We start from the raw sequence: 15,104 nt of genomic DNA on the forward strand, positions 1-15,104 counted from the left end.
CCAGGGTGGGTGGGGAAACCTTGTCTATGAGTAACAAAGGCGGCAACCAGGTCAATAGTTGAGGGCATCTGAATAGAAGTATGAGTAACAATGAAGACTATAGCCTGGGAGTAACCCTGTAGATAGCAAGGTCACTGGTGGGAGCATCTGAATAGAAGTATCCTGGCCTGTTTCTTTTGTCTATGGCAGGGGTCGGGAACCCGCGGCTCGCGAGCCAGCATGCGGCTTTTTCCTTTTCCACGGGCTGTTCTGGCGGCTCCGATGAGCTGAGCCAGCTGGCCCCCTTTTCGGCCTCGCCTCCTGCAAGTGAAGCTTAGGGCGGGCACTATCTCTCAGCTCCGGCTGACCAGCGCCCGGGAGGGAGGGGGAGACCCAGCCCAACAGCCCACCGCGCGAGTTTGGGGCCCCCAGCACCATCCGTCAGCCCAGAAATCCCCAAAACAGTCCAGGGATTCCCCAGCTGAAAACTGGAGTTACGGCAACGCAGGGGATTTTAAGGCGCGCTGCCAAAAGCGGAAGTCAGCACCAGCTGTTGCTTATCAGGCGAAAACAATGGAGGAGAGAGAGGCGGGGGAACGAGCAGAAACCCACAGAGGAGGAGGAGGGGGAGCAATAGTAGCCACAGCAGCAGCCCAGGCCGGTGGAAATGGAACCGGCCCGGAACAGAAGCTGAAAAAAGAGTCCAAATGAGCAGAAGGAGGGGGAGCAGTAGCAGTCACAGAAGCCGCCCTGGCCGGTGAGAGAGAAACCGGCCCGGAAAAAGAGGCGAAACAACAAGCAGCCCACAGAGGAGGGGGAGAAGAAACAGTAGAAGCAGGGCGGGCACATCTCTAGCCCGCGGCTGGCGAGGACTGCGCCAAGGGGCTGGCTCCTGGCCTCCTGCCTCGCCTCCGGGCTGCTTGTGGGGCGTGGCGCTCTCCCTGGCGGCCAGGCAGGCCGAGCCGCCGGCCCCTCTCCCCCCGCCCTGCACACCCCTAGCCCGGGGGGGGGGGGTGAGCGGGCGGGGGGAGGGAGGGCTGAGCTGAAGCCGAAGCGAGCAAGTCTGGCCGGGAGCTGGACGGGGGGGGGAGCGAAAGTGGAGTGGGGAGTGGGGAGGTGAGCCAAAATGGCTCTTTGGTGAGTGAGCCAAATTTGGTGAGTGAAGCCAGAAATGGTCTCTTTGTGGGGAAAAAGGTTCCCCACCCCTGGTCTATGAGATGCATCCCTGTGTTTGTGTGTGGGAGCTGGTTTTGACACAGTCTTTGACTCCTAGTATTTTTCTTTCAACACTGGCAGCCAAGTTCTGTTCGCCATTTTCAGGGAAGTTTCTTCCTTCCTGTTAAAATTGTCCATGTGTGCTTTCTATGGATTTCCAATTGCTTCCTCTGTGTAGTCTGGACCCGTAGTAGCTTTCAGAGTGGTCCAGAATTTCTATTTTTTCAAATAATATTCTATGTCCAGGTTGGTTTATCATGTGTCTCTGCTATTGCTGATTTTTTCTTGGCTGAAATAGTCTGCAGTGCCTTCGTGTTCTTTTGATACGTGGTTCACAGGGGCGCTGCGTTTGGTGGATTCCCTATGTAGACTTGTCCACAGTCCTGCATGGTGGCGCGGAGTGCAGACTCCTGCAGTAAAGCTAAGAGGATCCCCTCTTTATCCTTTGCTAGAACAGTGAGCATCTGTTGAATTTTCTCTGAAGTGGGTCTGTAGATTGTTTGTAGGTTGTGCTTCTTCATCAGTTTTCCTATGCTGCATCCAGTGGTTCCCTTGATGTATAGGTAAGAACACCTTCCCTACTAGATGGCTCTTTATCTCTTTTGTTGCATAGTGGCTTGTTCTTGGTCTTGCAGCCCTTCTGGATTTCTGTATTAGAGGTAACCATTAGCCTGTAGGGAGCCCTGTTTAGGTGATTCAATAATTCATATCTTGTAGGAGGTGAGGTTCACAGATTCTGTTTGCGCGATGTACCAAGGTTTTTATGGTGCTCCTTTTTTGCCCTGGATGGTGATTGGAGTTTTTGTGTAGATATCTGTCTGTGTGAGTAGGTTTTCTGTATACTGTGTGTCCCAATTGCTGGTTTGGTTTGCGGATGACTAAAAAGCCTTCGACAATACATATCATCCATCTATTCTGTAAATCAGTTGATTCAGGCTTTGAAGTCAAGAGGGTCCTAAAAGACTGGTTCATTTTCTGTTTTAAAGATCTGTGTGTTCAACTGAATTAACGCATTATTCATCTTGAGCAGGCAACATCCTTTAAGTTGTGTCGTCCGCTGGAATCTTACAAGGTCTTAACAGCATTTCTCCCTGTACTGAGATTATGGTCTAATGTTTTTCTTTGTAATGCCTACAGTAACTATTAGATTAATTTATTATTTTGTGGTAATTACAAACGAGTGTGTAGTGTAACACAATGTGGACATAGTTTTAATAAGTGTTTCCTAAAATTTGCTAATGTTTGGATTGCCCTGTGGATGTCTAAACGGATACAATATATCCTAAGAGATCCCTGTTTAGATTTAGTGGGAATTTTATTTTTGTGTTATCTATTGCTATCATTAATCAGCTGACCACTGATAAAGGCTTTGTCAAAAACATATATGGTCTTTTGTGAAGTTCTCCTGTGTTTTATGAATGTTTACAGCATCTGAGGGTTGTTTTCAGCTTTTATCTTGATCAGCTTATATTTCTTCTATTTAGATTGTTTTGTGTTTTTGTTTCAAAACAGCTGGCACTTTGACCTTTTCATATCATGTGTTTTTGATAATCTTATGATTTTCAAAATTGTGTTTCTCTGCTTATTGGGATAGTTGCAGGTTTCATTCCCCCCTTTCATACATTACTTCTTCACAAAGCACATATTCAGCAGAAGCTGAAGATGGCCATGATGAGCGTTTGCAAAATGTGTGCATGTTTTTATATGCACTTGTAAAAAATCTTTGATATAATCTGAACACCATAACATGTTAAAAGAGACCCAAAATCTACTTATATGCACAAAAGCAATAAAATAAGTTTCTTGGTTATCTTGTCAGGATCCTCCTTAATTTGGAAAGACAGTGTCACAGTTTGGGCCAATGGTACCTTTAACTACTGATGTGAAGTGTGGACAGTAGGAGATTTAGCTGTTGCGCCACAACTCAGTTGTATAGAAAGCAGAAAATTAAATGGAGACTAGTCTCATCAACCATGAAGTCTCCTTGACTCCAGCTTGTAAGAGTAAGATAGGGGATTCTTTTAAGAGCTTCCTGTTTAAATTTGTTAGCTGGTCGTAGAAAGGAGAAGACCTGATTGTGCCAGTTATGGCTTGTTTTCTCCTTGTTCCTCCTCTGTCTTTGCCCAACTTTGAACCACACAGGTTGAAATCTGATGGAGGCTTTAGCACTGGGGGGAAAAGTACTTGTGCCCGAAAATCTCAATGAAGGAAGATATCAAATCACACACTCAGACTACAGCTAACTTCTAGGAATATTGTTATGGTCATTGGATAACAATATTTTGGCTGCAATTGATTTCTGATGTCTTTGTAGCCATCCAACTCTTTGGGGACATGATCCTGTGATGCTGCTTTTGCAATATTCTGCCAGCCCATTAGCAAAATGTATCTTGCTTCTTCTCTGTTTCCTGCAAAATTAATTTGCCATACTACTTTTAAATGGCCTAATAAAACTCATATTTTATATATTACTAGTAGTACCCTGTTGAGTTCATATCTTTGGGTGGTCCCTTTATTTCAAATATTACTGTGACTCTCACAGTCTCCTATGAAAGTAACATTGCAGGAAAACGATGTATATATATGAGTATGTAAATAAGACAGCTCCATTTCTCTAATTACGATTAATGTTTAGCAAAGCTTTTTCACAGCATTTTTCTCTCAAAATGCAGTTAATCGAACGTTATAGCTCCTGAATACTTCAAAAATTGTATATGTGTGGGCACAGATCCAGCCAGACCGCATTTTCATGCCGCATTGGATTTTTTTCTGCTGACAGTTTATGAGCATACTACTTTTGAATTTTGGAAGACTACTGTTTGAATATGAAAATGAGTATTCTGGTTAGATGGCATAAGGTATGTTTGAGTTCACAGATGATAATCTCTACACAGTGTAGGGCACAAGTGAACTCAACATTTCCTTTTGTGCCTTACCACATGCAAACCATATATTATTCAACAGTATGAACAGACCTTTGGGCAGCATTATACTTTTGTTATGGTATATTTAATCATCATTCAAATTCAATCAAACAGTTTTATTCTTGAGTTATGAAGACATCAGAAGTATCATAGAACTGTAGACCAAATCTCCAAACCAGATCAGTTCTTGAGGACATTTTAAGAGGGTTTGATTCGTCCACAGATCTGTTGTTTCTAAATGAATGGTAATCCATTTTCTTGCTGAAAGCATGGTTCAAGGCTGCCAACAAATTTCAGGATCAAGGTTCTCAGGTTTTTGGCTGGTCAGCCCACTGAACACCCATGTATTTCAATGACATGAGAAAGTATCCCATTTTACATGTTTACTTTTTATTTAACAAAATGTATACCTCACCTTTCTGCTCTTACAAGTGCCACCAAGATAGGAAACAAACAAAAGGTGGATGATATCTTTAAAACCAATAGAAACACTTCAATAAACCAAACAAATAAACCAATAAACTAGAGCTAAAATACTTACCAAAACATAAAAAATAATAATAAACATTAAAAGGAAGACAGGATCACAAAGGGTCTGCCAAATGAAACAAAAAAAAGTCTTCACTGTTTTACAGAAGATAACAGAAGGGGACATTGGAAAATGCTATTATATAAATGCAGTTTTACAGTATTTCTGTTCACAGAGGGCCATATTAGACATTAGGGCATTCGCAGCCCTTTTTCAGCACTTGAAAAAGCCTGAGGATGAGAATGCCAAGATTGCCTAGTCCTGCCAAGCTGCAGGCCCCATCGGGATCAGGCTCCTGTGCCATTTTTTAAATTGCCTAGTCCAGTTCTAAAATGGTGTCAGCATCCACAGGTCACCCTTATGGATTCCTTAACTTCTAGTTCAGCTCAATATACATTAGATGCCGTTTTCATGAATTATGACAGGAGAGAGACTAAGAAAGTGAGCCTTCAGAAAACCACCTAACTTCATAATGTGAACCATGTAATCATTCAAGCAGACATTTGTGAGTGTCAGAGGTAAATGCATCATGTCTGGTAATCTCAATAATATATGCTTCTCTTTTTCCTCCCTGACAGTTATCCGGCTGTATGCGACTTCTTACAGCAAAATAACTTATTATCTATACTCCGAGCTCATGAAGCCCAGGATGCTGGGTGAGTGTTTTCCTTGTTTTTATATAAATGATGCTCCTGCCTGTTGCCTTCTGCACATTTCCTCTACCTGTGAAGGTGAAACGTATTGTTCTTCAATATACTTTGAAATGAAAATGGGTGTGGTTCTTCTGTTCAGAAATTCCTGGTTGAGTATATTGCGCACCTGCCTTTGGTGGGGGAATATTTTGTGGTGCACGTTGACATACTATTATGCCCCAGCTTAGGCTCCAAACCCCATCACCCATCTTCTCGAAGAATCTCCAAATGCTGTTCCAAGTCACTCAGGCCTTAATTGACTATCAGCAGACCTTTCACTAGTCGTTGGCCACAACAAGGAGACAGAATAACCAAAGCATTGCCTGTTGAGATCATCCTGTTCCTGGCAGAGTTATCCACCAGGTGTATTATTTCACAGTGTTCTCTCCTGTTTTCCATATTTTCAGTATCTCAAAATACTTTGGAACATTCGTTTGTTCACTTAATAATTGTTAACTATTTTTCCTGTCCCATTGCCTGATTTTGTTTTTGTAACAGGAACCTTTTCAGTAGTTGTAAGGTGCAGGAAAGAGCAGTTACTTGAGAAGGAATGAGAATGTGAAGACAGGGCTGTAGACAGAGAAGCTGGGAGGAAAAGATGCTTGGGGATACCCTTGAGTGGTTTCAATCTCAGTGCACTCCGGAGCCCATTTCCATAACCGTAGTTGGAGCAGTGGCCAAAACCACAATTTGCACAAACATGACAGAGAAAGGGTAGATGAAGACAACATAAGCCAGTGTGAAAATATCAGCACTCCTTATTTATACACTGACGTATCCTGAAACAGCCAACGGTGACAGGTACATTCCTAAAAGGAGAGTTGGCCTCCCCTGGTCATGTTTTCCCTAGAGATCTTAGCTGTCTTTGTAGGGAATGAAATGTATTGTGTACTGTATTGTCGAAGGCTTTCACGGCCGGAATCACTGGGGTGCTGTGTGGTTTCCGGGCTGTATGGCCATGTTCTAGCAGCATTCTCTCCTGACGTTTCGCCTGCATTTGTGGCTGGCATCTTCAGAGGATATGATATTCATTCGTTCAGAGGATATTCATATCCTCTGAAGATGCCAGCCACAGATGCAGGCGAAACATCAGGAGAGAATGCTGCTAGAACACGGCCATACAGCCCGCAAACCACACAGCACCACTGTATTGTGTACGTTTTTGGGAATATTTCCTTTTCCCTCCCTGTTGTCAGCCTCAGTCCTGTCACTCAATAATTTTAGTCGGCTTGTACACAAATTGTGCAAAACATCTGAGTAGGTTTCAGGCTTGCAGGATGAGTAGGTTATTCATTAACTTCCCTGATATGCAGAGCTCTTTGGAGAGACGCAAGGGTTGCTTGGACAGGAGTACCTTTTATAGGTCACTGAGAAGAAGCCCAACTCTGTGGTCTCTTTTTCCTCAGGGTCACAGCTACACTGCCAATTAATTTTTGTTCAATGTATTGTCGAAGGCTTTCACGGCCGGAATCACTTGGGTGCTGTGTGGTTTCCGGGCTGTATGGCCTTCAGAGGATCCTCTGAAGATGCCAGCCACAGATGCAGGCGAAACGTCAGGAGAGAATGCTGCTAGAACACGGCCATACAGCCCGGAAACCACACAGCACCCAACTAATTTTTGTTCGTTTGTTTGTTTGTTTGTTTGTTTGTTTGTTTGTTCGTTTGTTTGTTTGTTTGTTTGTTTTGCACACAGACAGATGGGGAAGATGCAAAGTGTCTTTGGGTTCACAAAAAATGAGAACTGTACATTAATTATTTAGATCTTCCACATTCAGTAAATAATTTAAAACTGTAGCACCCAGTTTTCATTATACAGCAACTTATTAAGCCACATATTTAGCATGTCAGATTTCCAAGTTTGGTTGGAGTATTGCCACAGAACCGCTTCTCGTATGTCAGTTCTTATTCATGTAGACATCTTCCATGTGGCATTATTATGGAGAGGGGAATTACTCTTCAGGAAATTTACTTTGTTAGGTATAACCATTGATTCCTCTTACACGCTCTTTCCGTTTTAAAAAGAGGGTTTTCTCTTTCATTTCTCTTTGTAGAAAAAGAGAAATGCACCCTTTTGTAACTTCAACCCCTGCCTCTGTTTTGTGTTAACACACCACAGGATAATGCTCTAGCCAGCAGGATAGGAAGATTGGGAAAGACATCACCTGCCTTTGAGCATGTGCAGAGTAAAATTTTGAAATTTTGCAGAGACTCCCTTCCTTGCCCTTTCAGCATTTGAAGTTCTCTTTGATGAAAATGGATTCCAATTCCTGAAGTGGAGGAGGATGGAACAGATTATTGGATTTCAGTGGGAAACTAGGCAAAGAGAAATTAAGAGAATCTCTCTTAACAACCCTAGTTATTTAAACTGTTGCCAGCATTTGTTCTGAATACGGTTTTTAAAAATTTTCCCAATAAATTCGAAAGCTTTATAAAACAATTCAGGTATCCTTACTGAAGTGCTCAACAACTCATTGAGTTATGTTTTCACTGGTATTTTCCTGTAAGCAAAGTATCTACACAGAATGTCAGTATGTGATTACTATAGACATGGTAGAGTACTTTTTTCACTCCTGCCAAGATTTTCAGAGATTTTGTATTAAAAAGAAAATTTAAATTAAGTTTCATCATGATTATGATGTCATTATTATGCTAAGGTTTTTCAGTGTGATAGAATTTTTCTCTTTTTTTGGTTTACTTCCAAAATTTAAAAAAATTGCTGTTGATAAGCTAAATATCTACCAGTTGAGACTGTGTAACCTTATTCTGATCACAAGTATAAATACATGGCGTATTTTAATAGGCATTTATGTGGTTATTTTCCGTGCTGGTCTAGAAGGAATTTGGGTGAAAGAATCTGGATTGGTTTCTATACTGTACCATCTTACATAGTCCAAAAATACAATGATTCCTTTTAAAATACAGTTTTGGGGGTACCTAACTCATTCCCCTCCTTTGGTGAAACCAAAGTAGCTTTTTAAATGTAGGAGGAAGTGCAGTCTATGGTGTCAGAACAGATACAGAAAGCTTAGCAGCCTGTTGGCATCTGCTTACATTGACTTGCTGGAACATCTTCTGTCCAATGAAGACAATCAGTTATTTGTGTCTCTATTCAGTAACCAGCTTTCGGCCTGCTTTAAGTCTGTGTAACCAGCTTTGGGCCTGCTTTGAGTCTGTAGTGTATCTAACATGCATTCCACTCCACCATCTTTGGCACAATTCCATGTTTCCCCGAAAATAAGACAAAGTCTTATATTACTTTTTGCTCCAAAAGATGCAATAGGACTTATTTTCAGGGAATGTCTTATTTTTTCCCATGATTTTGCACTCCCACTTCACGTGACCAGATCAGCTGCTCCAGTGAATCTGGAACTAGTGCTTATTTTTGAAGTAGGGCGTATATTTCAAGCATCCTCCAAAAATCCAAAAAAATCATGCTAGGGCTTATTTTCGGGATAGGGCTTATTTTCAGGGAAACAGGGTAATTGCGATACCTTACTACCTGGCGAACTGTATCCAGTGACTGCAAATGAGCATACATTTATGGCCATGCAAGCTTCTGGGAAAAAAAATATGAAATATCACAGCTGTGCATTGGATTCTTCCTTTGTCTACAACTTAACCAGGTATCCTGTAGCATAACCGTAGAAAGATCTAAATTAATACCACCATGTGAGAAATTAATGATATTAATTATATTACTTATGCAATTTGTCGTAGGTACCGTATGTACAGGAAAAGCCAGACAACAGGCTTCCCTTCACTAATTACAATTTTTTCAGCACCAAACTATCTAGATGTATACAATAACAAAGGTAAGAGAACCCTTCCCACTACAATCAATTTCAGTTTAATTCACTGTTCTCCTTTTGCACCGCTTGACCAAAATTGGCTTTTTAATCTTCTCTTAACTCATGGTTGACTTCTATCACACAATTTGGATTTAATAATTTATGTTGAGATTAGATTAACCAATTTTAACTAACCACACTGAGTTAGCTGCTCTTGTGACTGCATCTGATGTTTTTGTCACTGAAACATGTGTGTGTTGTATATATTCTTCACTGGTTATTGCTGAGCTGATTTATCAAAGGGAGCTGGCAGTTTCCAAGCACATCTCAACATTTATGAGAATTTGAACTGATCACAGACTCAATCCATACTGCGTAAACTCACAATGTCTGTATGAGATAATTTTTAGTTTCCGTTGGGTGTCATTCATCTGTTTATTTCCAAAGCAGCAGTGGCGTAATGGTTAAGAGCAGGTGCACTCTAATCTAGAGGAAGCGGGTTTGATTCCCCGCTCTGCCGCTTGAGCTGTGGAGGCTTATCTGGGGAATTCAGATTAGGCTGTGCACTCCCAACACACGGCACCTAGCTCACAGGGTGTTTGTTGTTGGGGAGGAAGGGAAAGGATATTGTCAGCCTCTTTGAGTCTCCTCAAGAGAAAGGAGAGAAAGGGGGGATATAAATCCAACTCTTCTTCTTCTATGTGTGTGACTACTGGATTTTTATTACTCTCATGTGTTACCATGATTGTCTGAAATTTGGAGAATACCAGAATGAAACGTGTGACTGTCCCAAAATGATTTCACAACAAAAGTTGTTCTTCATGAGATTATCAAGAATTGTTCATGTTGACCCACCAAGCAGGGAGCGCACATCAATAAATACAAGTTCACCTGGAATTTTCAGTGTTTACATATGAGTGTCAGCATTTCTCATTTATAGATAATTATCGTATACTGTATTAACTTCACCTGTGTATGTATGTTGTGCATGTGCCATTCTTATAATATTGAGACGGCTGAGGAGCAGAGATTCAGAGCCAAATTCTCTATTAATGAAAGTAGCTTTTCAGCCACGACATTCGTCTTCTCAAACTATTAGCAGTTTAATGGCTGTACAAATGCATCAACTGGAATTAGAAGGATTAATAAGAAAATATTAATAAACCTTCTGAGAAATAAACCTTCTGAGAGCTGCCTCTTTTAGTATCTTGAACAGTTGCAGTTGCAATTCAGAAACTCATTTAAACAAAGTTTGTGCAAATTATGTTATATTCAGAACTATGCTTGGATTGGAACTTATTCTCTGCTCATCCATGAGTTCTTTGGAGACATTGCGTTTGAGCCTCTCTTTCTGTCTGCATAATGAGAATTTTCCTGACCTACTAATGCAGACATAAAATTTAGCCTGGTCCTGTGGCTCAAATGTGTTTCCAGTTTGTCTGTCAGTAGTCTACAAGTTACAGTAAATAAACAAGGTTTATAAACAAAGCCATTGACATTTTCTTGCATGATTATATGTATGTCATCTTGTTATGACTTTCAGCTGGATGTGTAAATGAACTCCTCTGAAAAACATCCATTGGTGGTGATGTAGTTGACATGGTTGTCCTGTGTTAAAACTGTGACTCACATGTACAAGAGCTAGTGAATGTAGTTCTGTAGTGGTTAGAGCATCTGTCGGGGATCAGGGGAACCCAGGATTAAATCCCCACTCAGCCAAGAAGTTCATTAGGTGACCAGCTAGATCTTTCAGCCTAGCTTACTTCACAGAATGGTTGTGAGAGTCGAGAGAACTATGTTCTTCTGAGCTCCTTCGGGAAAGTATAGGGATGGGTAGGTTGATATTTAATGTCGTGGTCATCAGACAGTGCACATGGAACCACAAACCAGCTTTCAAACAATAAAAGCTTTGATTGATCAACTTTGTTCTCAATTGTTTAGAATGCATGCACCCACAAAGGGAGATCAAGTTGCAAACACAGTGCAGTACTGCCTCCTGCCAGTGCATTGTAGGTTGTACAGTGCACACAGCTGATGTCATGGCAGAGTCCCAGAAGAAACAATTGGGTTTTTCAGTGGCCAGCTTCTAAAGCACCAAATGGGGGCATATCCAAAGTTCCATGAGGATATGGCCACATGGCACCTATCAGATCTTCTGTGCAATCCTTAGCAGAGTTAATTCCTTCTAAGTCAGTTAAAATCAATGGACTGACTGTTCATTACACTGTCCAACTCCATTTAGGATTATTCTGTTAGTGCTAGAATTGTGGATAAGTAGGGTTAACATTGGACTGTGTAATAATCTGTACAGTTTCTCTTATAGACACAACCTTTTTTCCCACTACAGTACTAGAAGCAATCAGATCATAATATTTCATTTTTATATTAGTAACTATTAATCCTGTAGTCTAATGCATTTTCCCCTGAATGTTTTAATGGGCTGCGTAATTATCTTTTGTCCAAAATTCGAAAATGGCAATTTTTAAACATTAGCATTAATGGCACAGTAACGCTACAAGAACACATTGGGTCAATCTTTATTCTTCTATCAATGACTTAGAATGTTTGTAGTCGGTTCTTTTCACATTGATTAGTTATCAAGCATAAATGTGATTAGTTATCAAGCATAATTCCCATTTGCTTTTCTGATAACAACCAGGGTATATCTATTCCTAGCATTTAAAATAAAGGCAGCTTTTTTTGAAAAGCATTTTAAAATTGGTTGTTTCAAAGTTGCTTGTATTTGAGTGTCGTATCAGAGGTATAAATTATTAATGCACTGTAAGTTGGAGCAGCTTTTAGATGCCTCTGAATGAATTATTTATTTCATCGCTTCATAGTTTTTAAAACCAAAAAAAATCATATTTTTTGAGCCAACTGTTCTTTCAGTGAGGGTTTTAAAGACCCCCCCCCCCCGGCTGCTTTTAAAAAAGCTCCCATTAGCTTTCATAAATTATATTAGGTTTTAATGTTTCAAACCATAATGAGACAACAGTCTCAACTTTACCAGCTGGTGGGTGTTAGGGCCCCCATGTATTGTCACCTGTATTGCAGTAGTGAAGTCAGCCAAATCTGAGGATACTTAAATCCAGTGACTGGAGCTGTGAATGGCCAAGACAGATATTTCTACAAACCTGAAAAGGGCCCCAGGTTTTTGGAAAACGGAAATTTCTCAATGAACTCCAGAAGGTTGGGGAGGAAAGCCCACTCCCTGCCTCAGTGTCACCCGGCTTTTAAAAGCATGAAGGCAAAAGCTTGTGGTAATTTGCATATTTAGCAAAGGCTCATGGGTATGTTGTTGAAATGATCACTACAACTAGAAAAGATAGTCCAAAGCAGGAGTGGACCTGGTAAAAGGAAGGGCCATGCCCCTGATCTCCATGCAGACCAGGGGGTGGGCCCTCACCCCCAAGTAGGGAGTGCGGGCTAGGCACCATTTTGCCCCCCTACGCCTCTGTGCATACTACTGAGTGAATTCTAGCATCTGGAAGTTTGTGCCAAGTATCTATAAGATTGGCATTATGAGCAAAAAAGTTATAATACAAGGTCAGTGGATCAGTGTAAATGTCAGCTGATGGGAAGAAGTAGTATAAAAAGACAATGGCAGACAATGCTATCAGGATTTTGACTATATCCTTTTACTTGTAGCTTTTAGTTGTTTTCTGGAAACACCCATTTTTCCTTCTATGTGACTGTTGAAAACGTACTTTGTCTTACAAAGTAAAAATGTGAGTCACTTGAAAAACACAGTCATTACCCACACTTATTTTTTTGCCCTCAAGTCAGAGCTAAGTTATGAGAAGAGTTCTCAAGGCAAAATGTATTCAGAAGTAGTTTGCCATTGTCTGCTTCCCTGTCACAACCCTGGTATTTCTTGGAGGTCTCCCGTCAAATACTAGTCAGGGCTGAGAGTGTGTGACTGGCCCAGTCATGCTTCCTTGGTGCTAACCCATCACCTTAACCACTAGGTGTCATTGAAACCTAGAACTATGGGGAATGGGCAGAGTAGAAATGCGAGAATAAATAAACTACTTGCTGGACTGGGTTTACGCCTTGAGATGTGGTCCAGTTACCCTTTTGATAATTGCAGCTAATGAGTTTGTTATGAACTAGCATAGGTGACTTAAATATGAACCTTCCTGCTCCTCTGCTGTAACCATCTACAAAGAGGCCAGGAGATGTCATTTTGCATCTGTTCCAGACTAATGATTCATCCATCTTCTGCTATCCGATTAATATGACAACAGGTTTCAAGCCCAGCCATCTAGCGGATCAGATAGTCTTTGGGGGCTTTTTACCACTGATCCTTAATGGAGGTCTCTAGAGATTGAATCAGACTTCTTTACTGCCAAACATCTGCTGTTGCAAAGACCCAGCCCATTCATATCAAAGGGGAAGTATTTCATGATGATGTGTTGAACAAAGGTTGGGGAGACCCAGGTTTAAATTGCCATCCAGGCATGTAGCATTTCAGGTACTCCCATCTGTTAGCCTACTACCATAAGATGTGTAAAAGTTTTTTAAAAATAGCCTACACTACATCCCATTTCAAAATAAGTTATAATGATCAAGTCTTGGTGTTAGTTCCAGAACACTGGGAAGAATTTTGCTCCTATGATGACTAACAGCTCTGGGTTAATCCAGACTGTAGAACCAAGAGAAGAGATTGCTGGGGCTTTGACTTTTTGTGCTTAAATTCCTGCACACATTTATAACAAGACAGATTTTTAAAAAATCTTTTCTGTTTTATTTGGTTTGAAGTAGTAAGACACCATTGGCCAGCTGTGTCTCTCATGCTACTGGTTGGTAAAAAGTAGCAAGCCTGCATGCGTTCGAGCAAGCTCTGGCTTCTTTTTCGTACCCGGAAACATATTTAGTGTATTTCAGAGATCTTGAGGTGTTGAAATAAAAGTAAGCATGTGATCATGCAAAGGAAGATGCTTATTTGTTTATTTTATGCTTATTGTTTATTAAAATGTTTATACCACTCCTTTCCTCTTGGCTCAAGGTGACTATGAGAAGGAAGAAAAATCATGCTGAGCTGACAACAGCATTTAGTATCTTCCAGTACAGTAATTCTCCTACAAAGACTTGGGGTTTGTCAGTCACCCACTTTTTTATGTTGATACAAGGGAAGAAGAGTCAGTGCTGCCCCTCTGGCTTTTTTTCTCCTAGGAAATGTGTGTCAAGTCCTTGGAGAAAGGAAGAGGCTTTCTGCAGTTCTGTTGGGGCTTTTCAGCAGTGAACAGTAGTATGGATCCATATCTTCCCTCTGCAAGCATTTTACAGTGCTTAGCAATTTTGCCCCTGTTTGTTTACAACTAGCTCAAGATGCCAGAAGAATGGGCTGTGAGCATTTGCGTTTCTAAAGTGTGTCTGCCTGTCACTTAGTCATGAGTTTTTGTTTCCAGTAAATCTGCCATAATGGAAAATCTTGCTCCAGGTAAATGCTAATGGTTTCTTTTCACTTCCTTTTGCAGCTGCAGTATTGAAATACGAGAACAATGTTATGAATATCAGACAGTTTAACTGCTCCCCTCATCCATACTGGCTTCCAAATTTCATGGATGTTTTTACCTGGTCCTTGCCATTTGTTGGTGAAAAAGGTATGTCAGATACATTCTCTGTTGTTGACAATGTGGGAAGGAACTGTGTAAGCACCAGCGTTGAAAGAAAGTATAAGTCTAGCCATGCCATAATTTCATGCTCATTAGAAGCGTTCCGTAAGTTCTCACTGAATACAGTATTCTTTATGATTTTTAAAGAATTCAGTCCTGTCAGTGTAAATCCTTCCTCCTTTTGTTCCTGCCCAGCAGCTGTGCTGAAAATGTGGTCCTTCTATCTTTAAAAAAAATAGCTCCCCCACAGCCCCACAAAGTTTTTCCATTAACATAGAAGCCTCTCCCTTTGAAGGAACAGTTCCATGTTACCCAATGGCGAATCTTTGCAGAGCTTGGGTCTGAGGGACTGTTTTTCA

At 41.0% G+C, this 15,104-nt stretch overlaps 1 protein-coding gene across 3 annotated transcripts in view; it reads left to right on the top strand.

Annotated features, from left to right (window-relative positions):
• Nucleotides 1-15,104, top strand: part of PPP3CA (protein phosphatase 3 catalytic subunit alpha) — a 210,613-nt gene that overhangs the window by 166,923 nt on the left and 28,586 nt on the right. For all 3 annotated transcript variants that reach the window (XM_048510194.1, XM_048510195.1, XM_048510196.1), the window contains exons 7-9: nucleotides 5,226-5,303; nucleotides 9,057-9,151; nucleotides 14,608-14,733. In XM_048510194.1, the coding sequence (XP_048366151.1) occupies nucleotides 5,226-5,303; nucleotides 9,057-9,151; nucleotides 14,608-14,733 (299 nt within the window). The remainder of the gene's footprint in view (nucleotides 1-5,225; nucleotides 5,304-9,056; nucleotides 9,152-14,607; nucleotides 14,734-15,104) is intronic.

This window comes from Sphaerodactylus townsendi, linkage group LG10 (genome assembly GCF_021028975.2).
Source record: "Sphaerodactylus townsendi isolate TG3544 linkage group LG10, MPM_Stown_v2.3, whole genome shotgun sequence".
In the NCBI taxonomy this organism is placed as follows: Eukaryota; Metazoa; Chordata; class Lepidosauria; order Squamata; family Sphaerodactylidae; genus Sphaerodactylus; species Sphaerodactylus townsendi.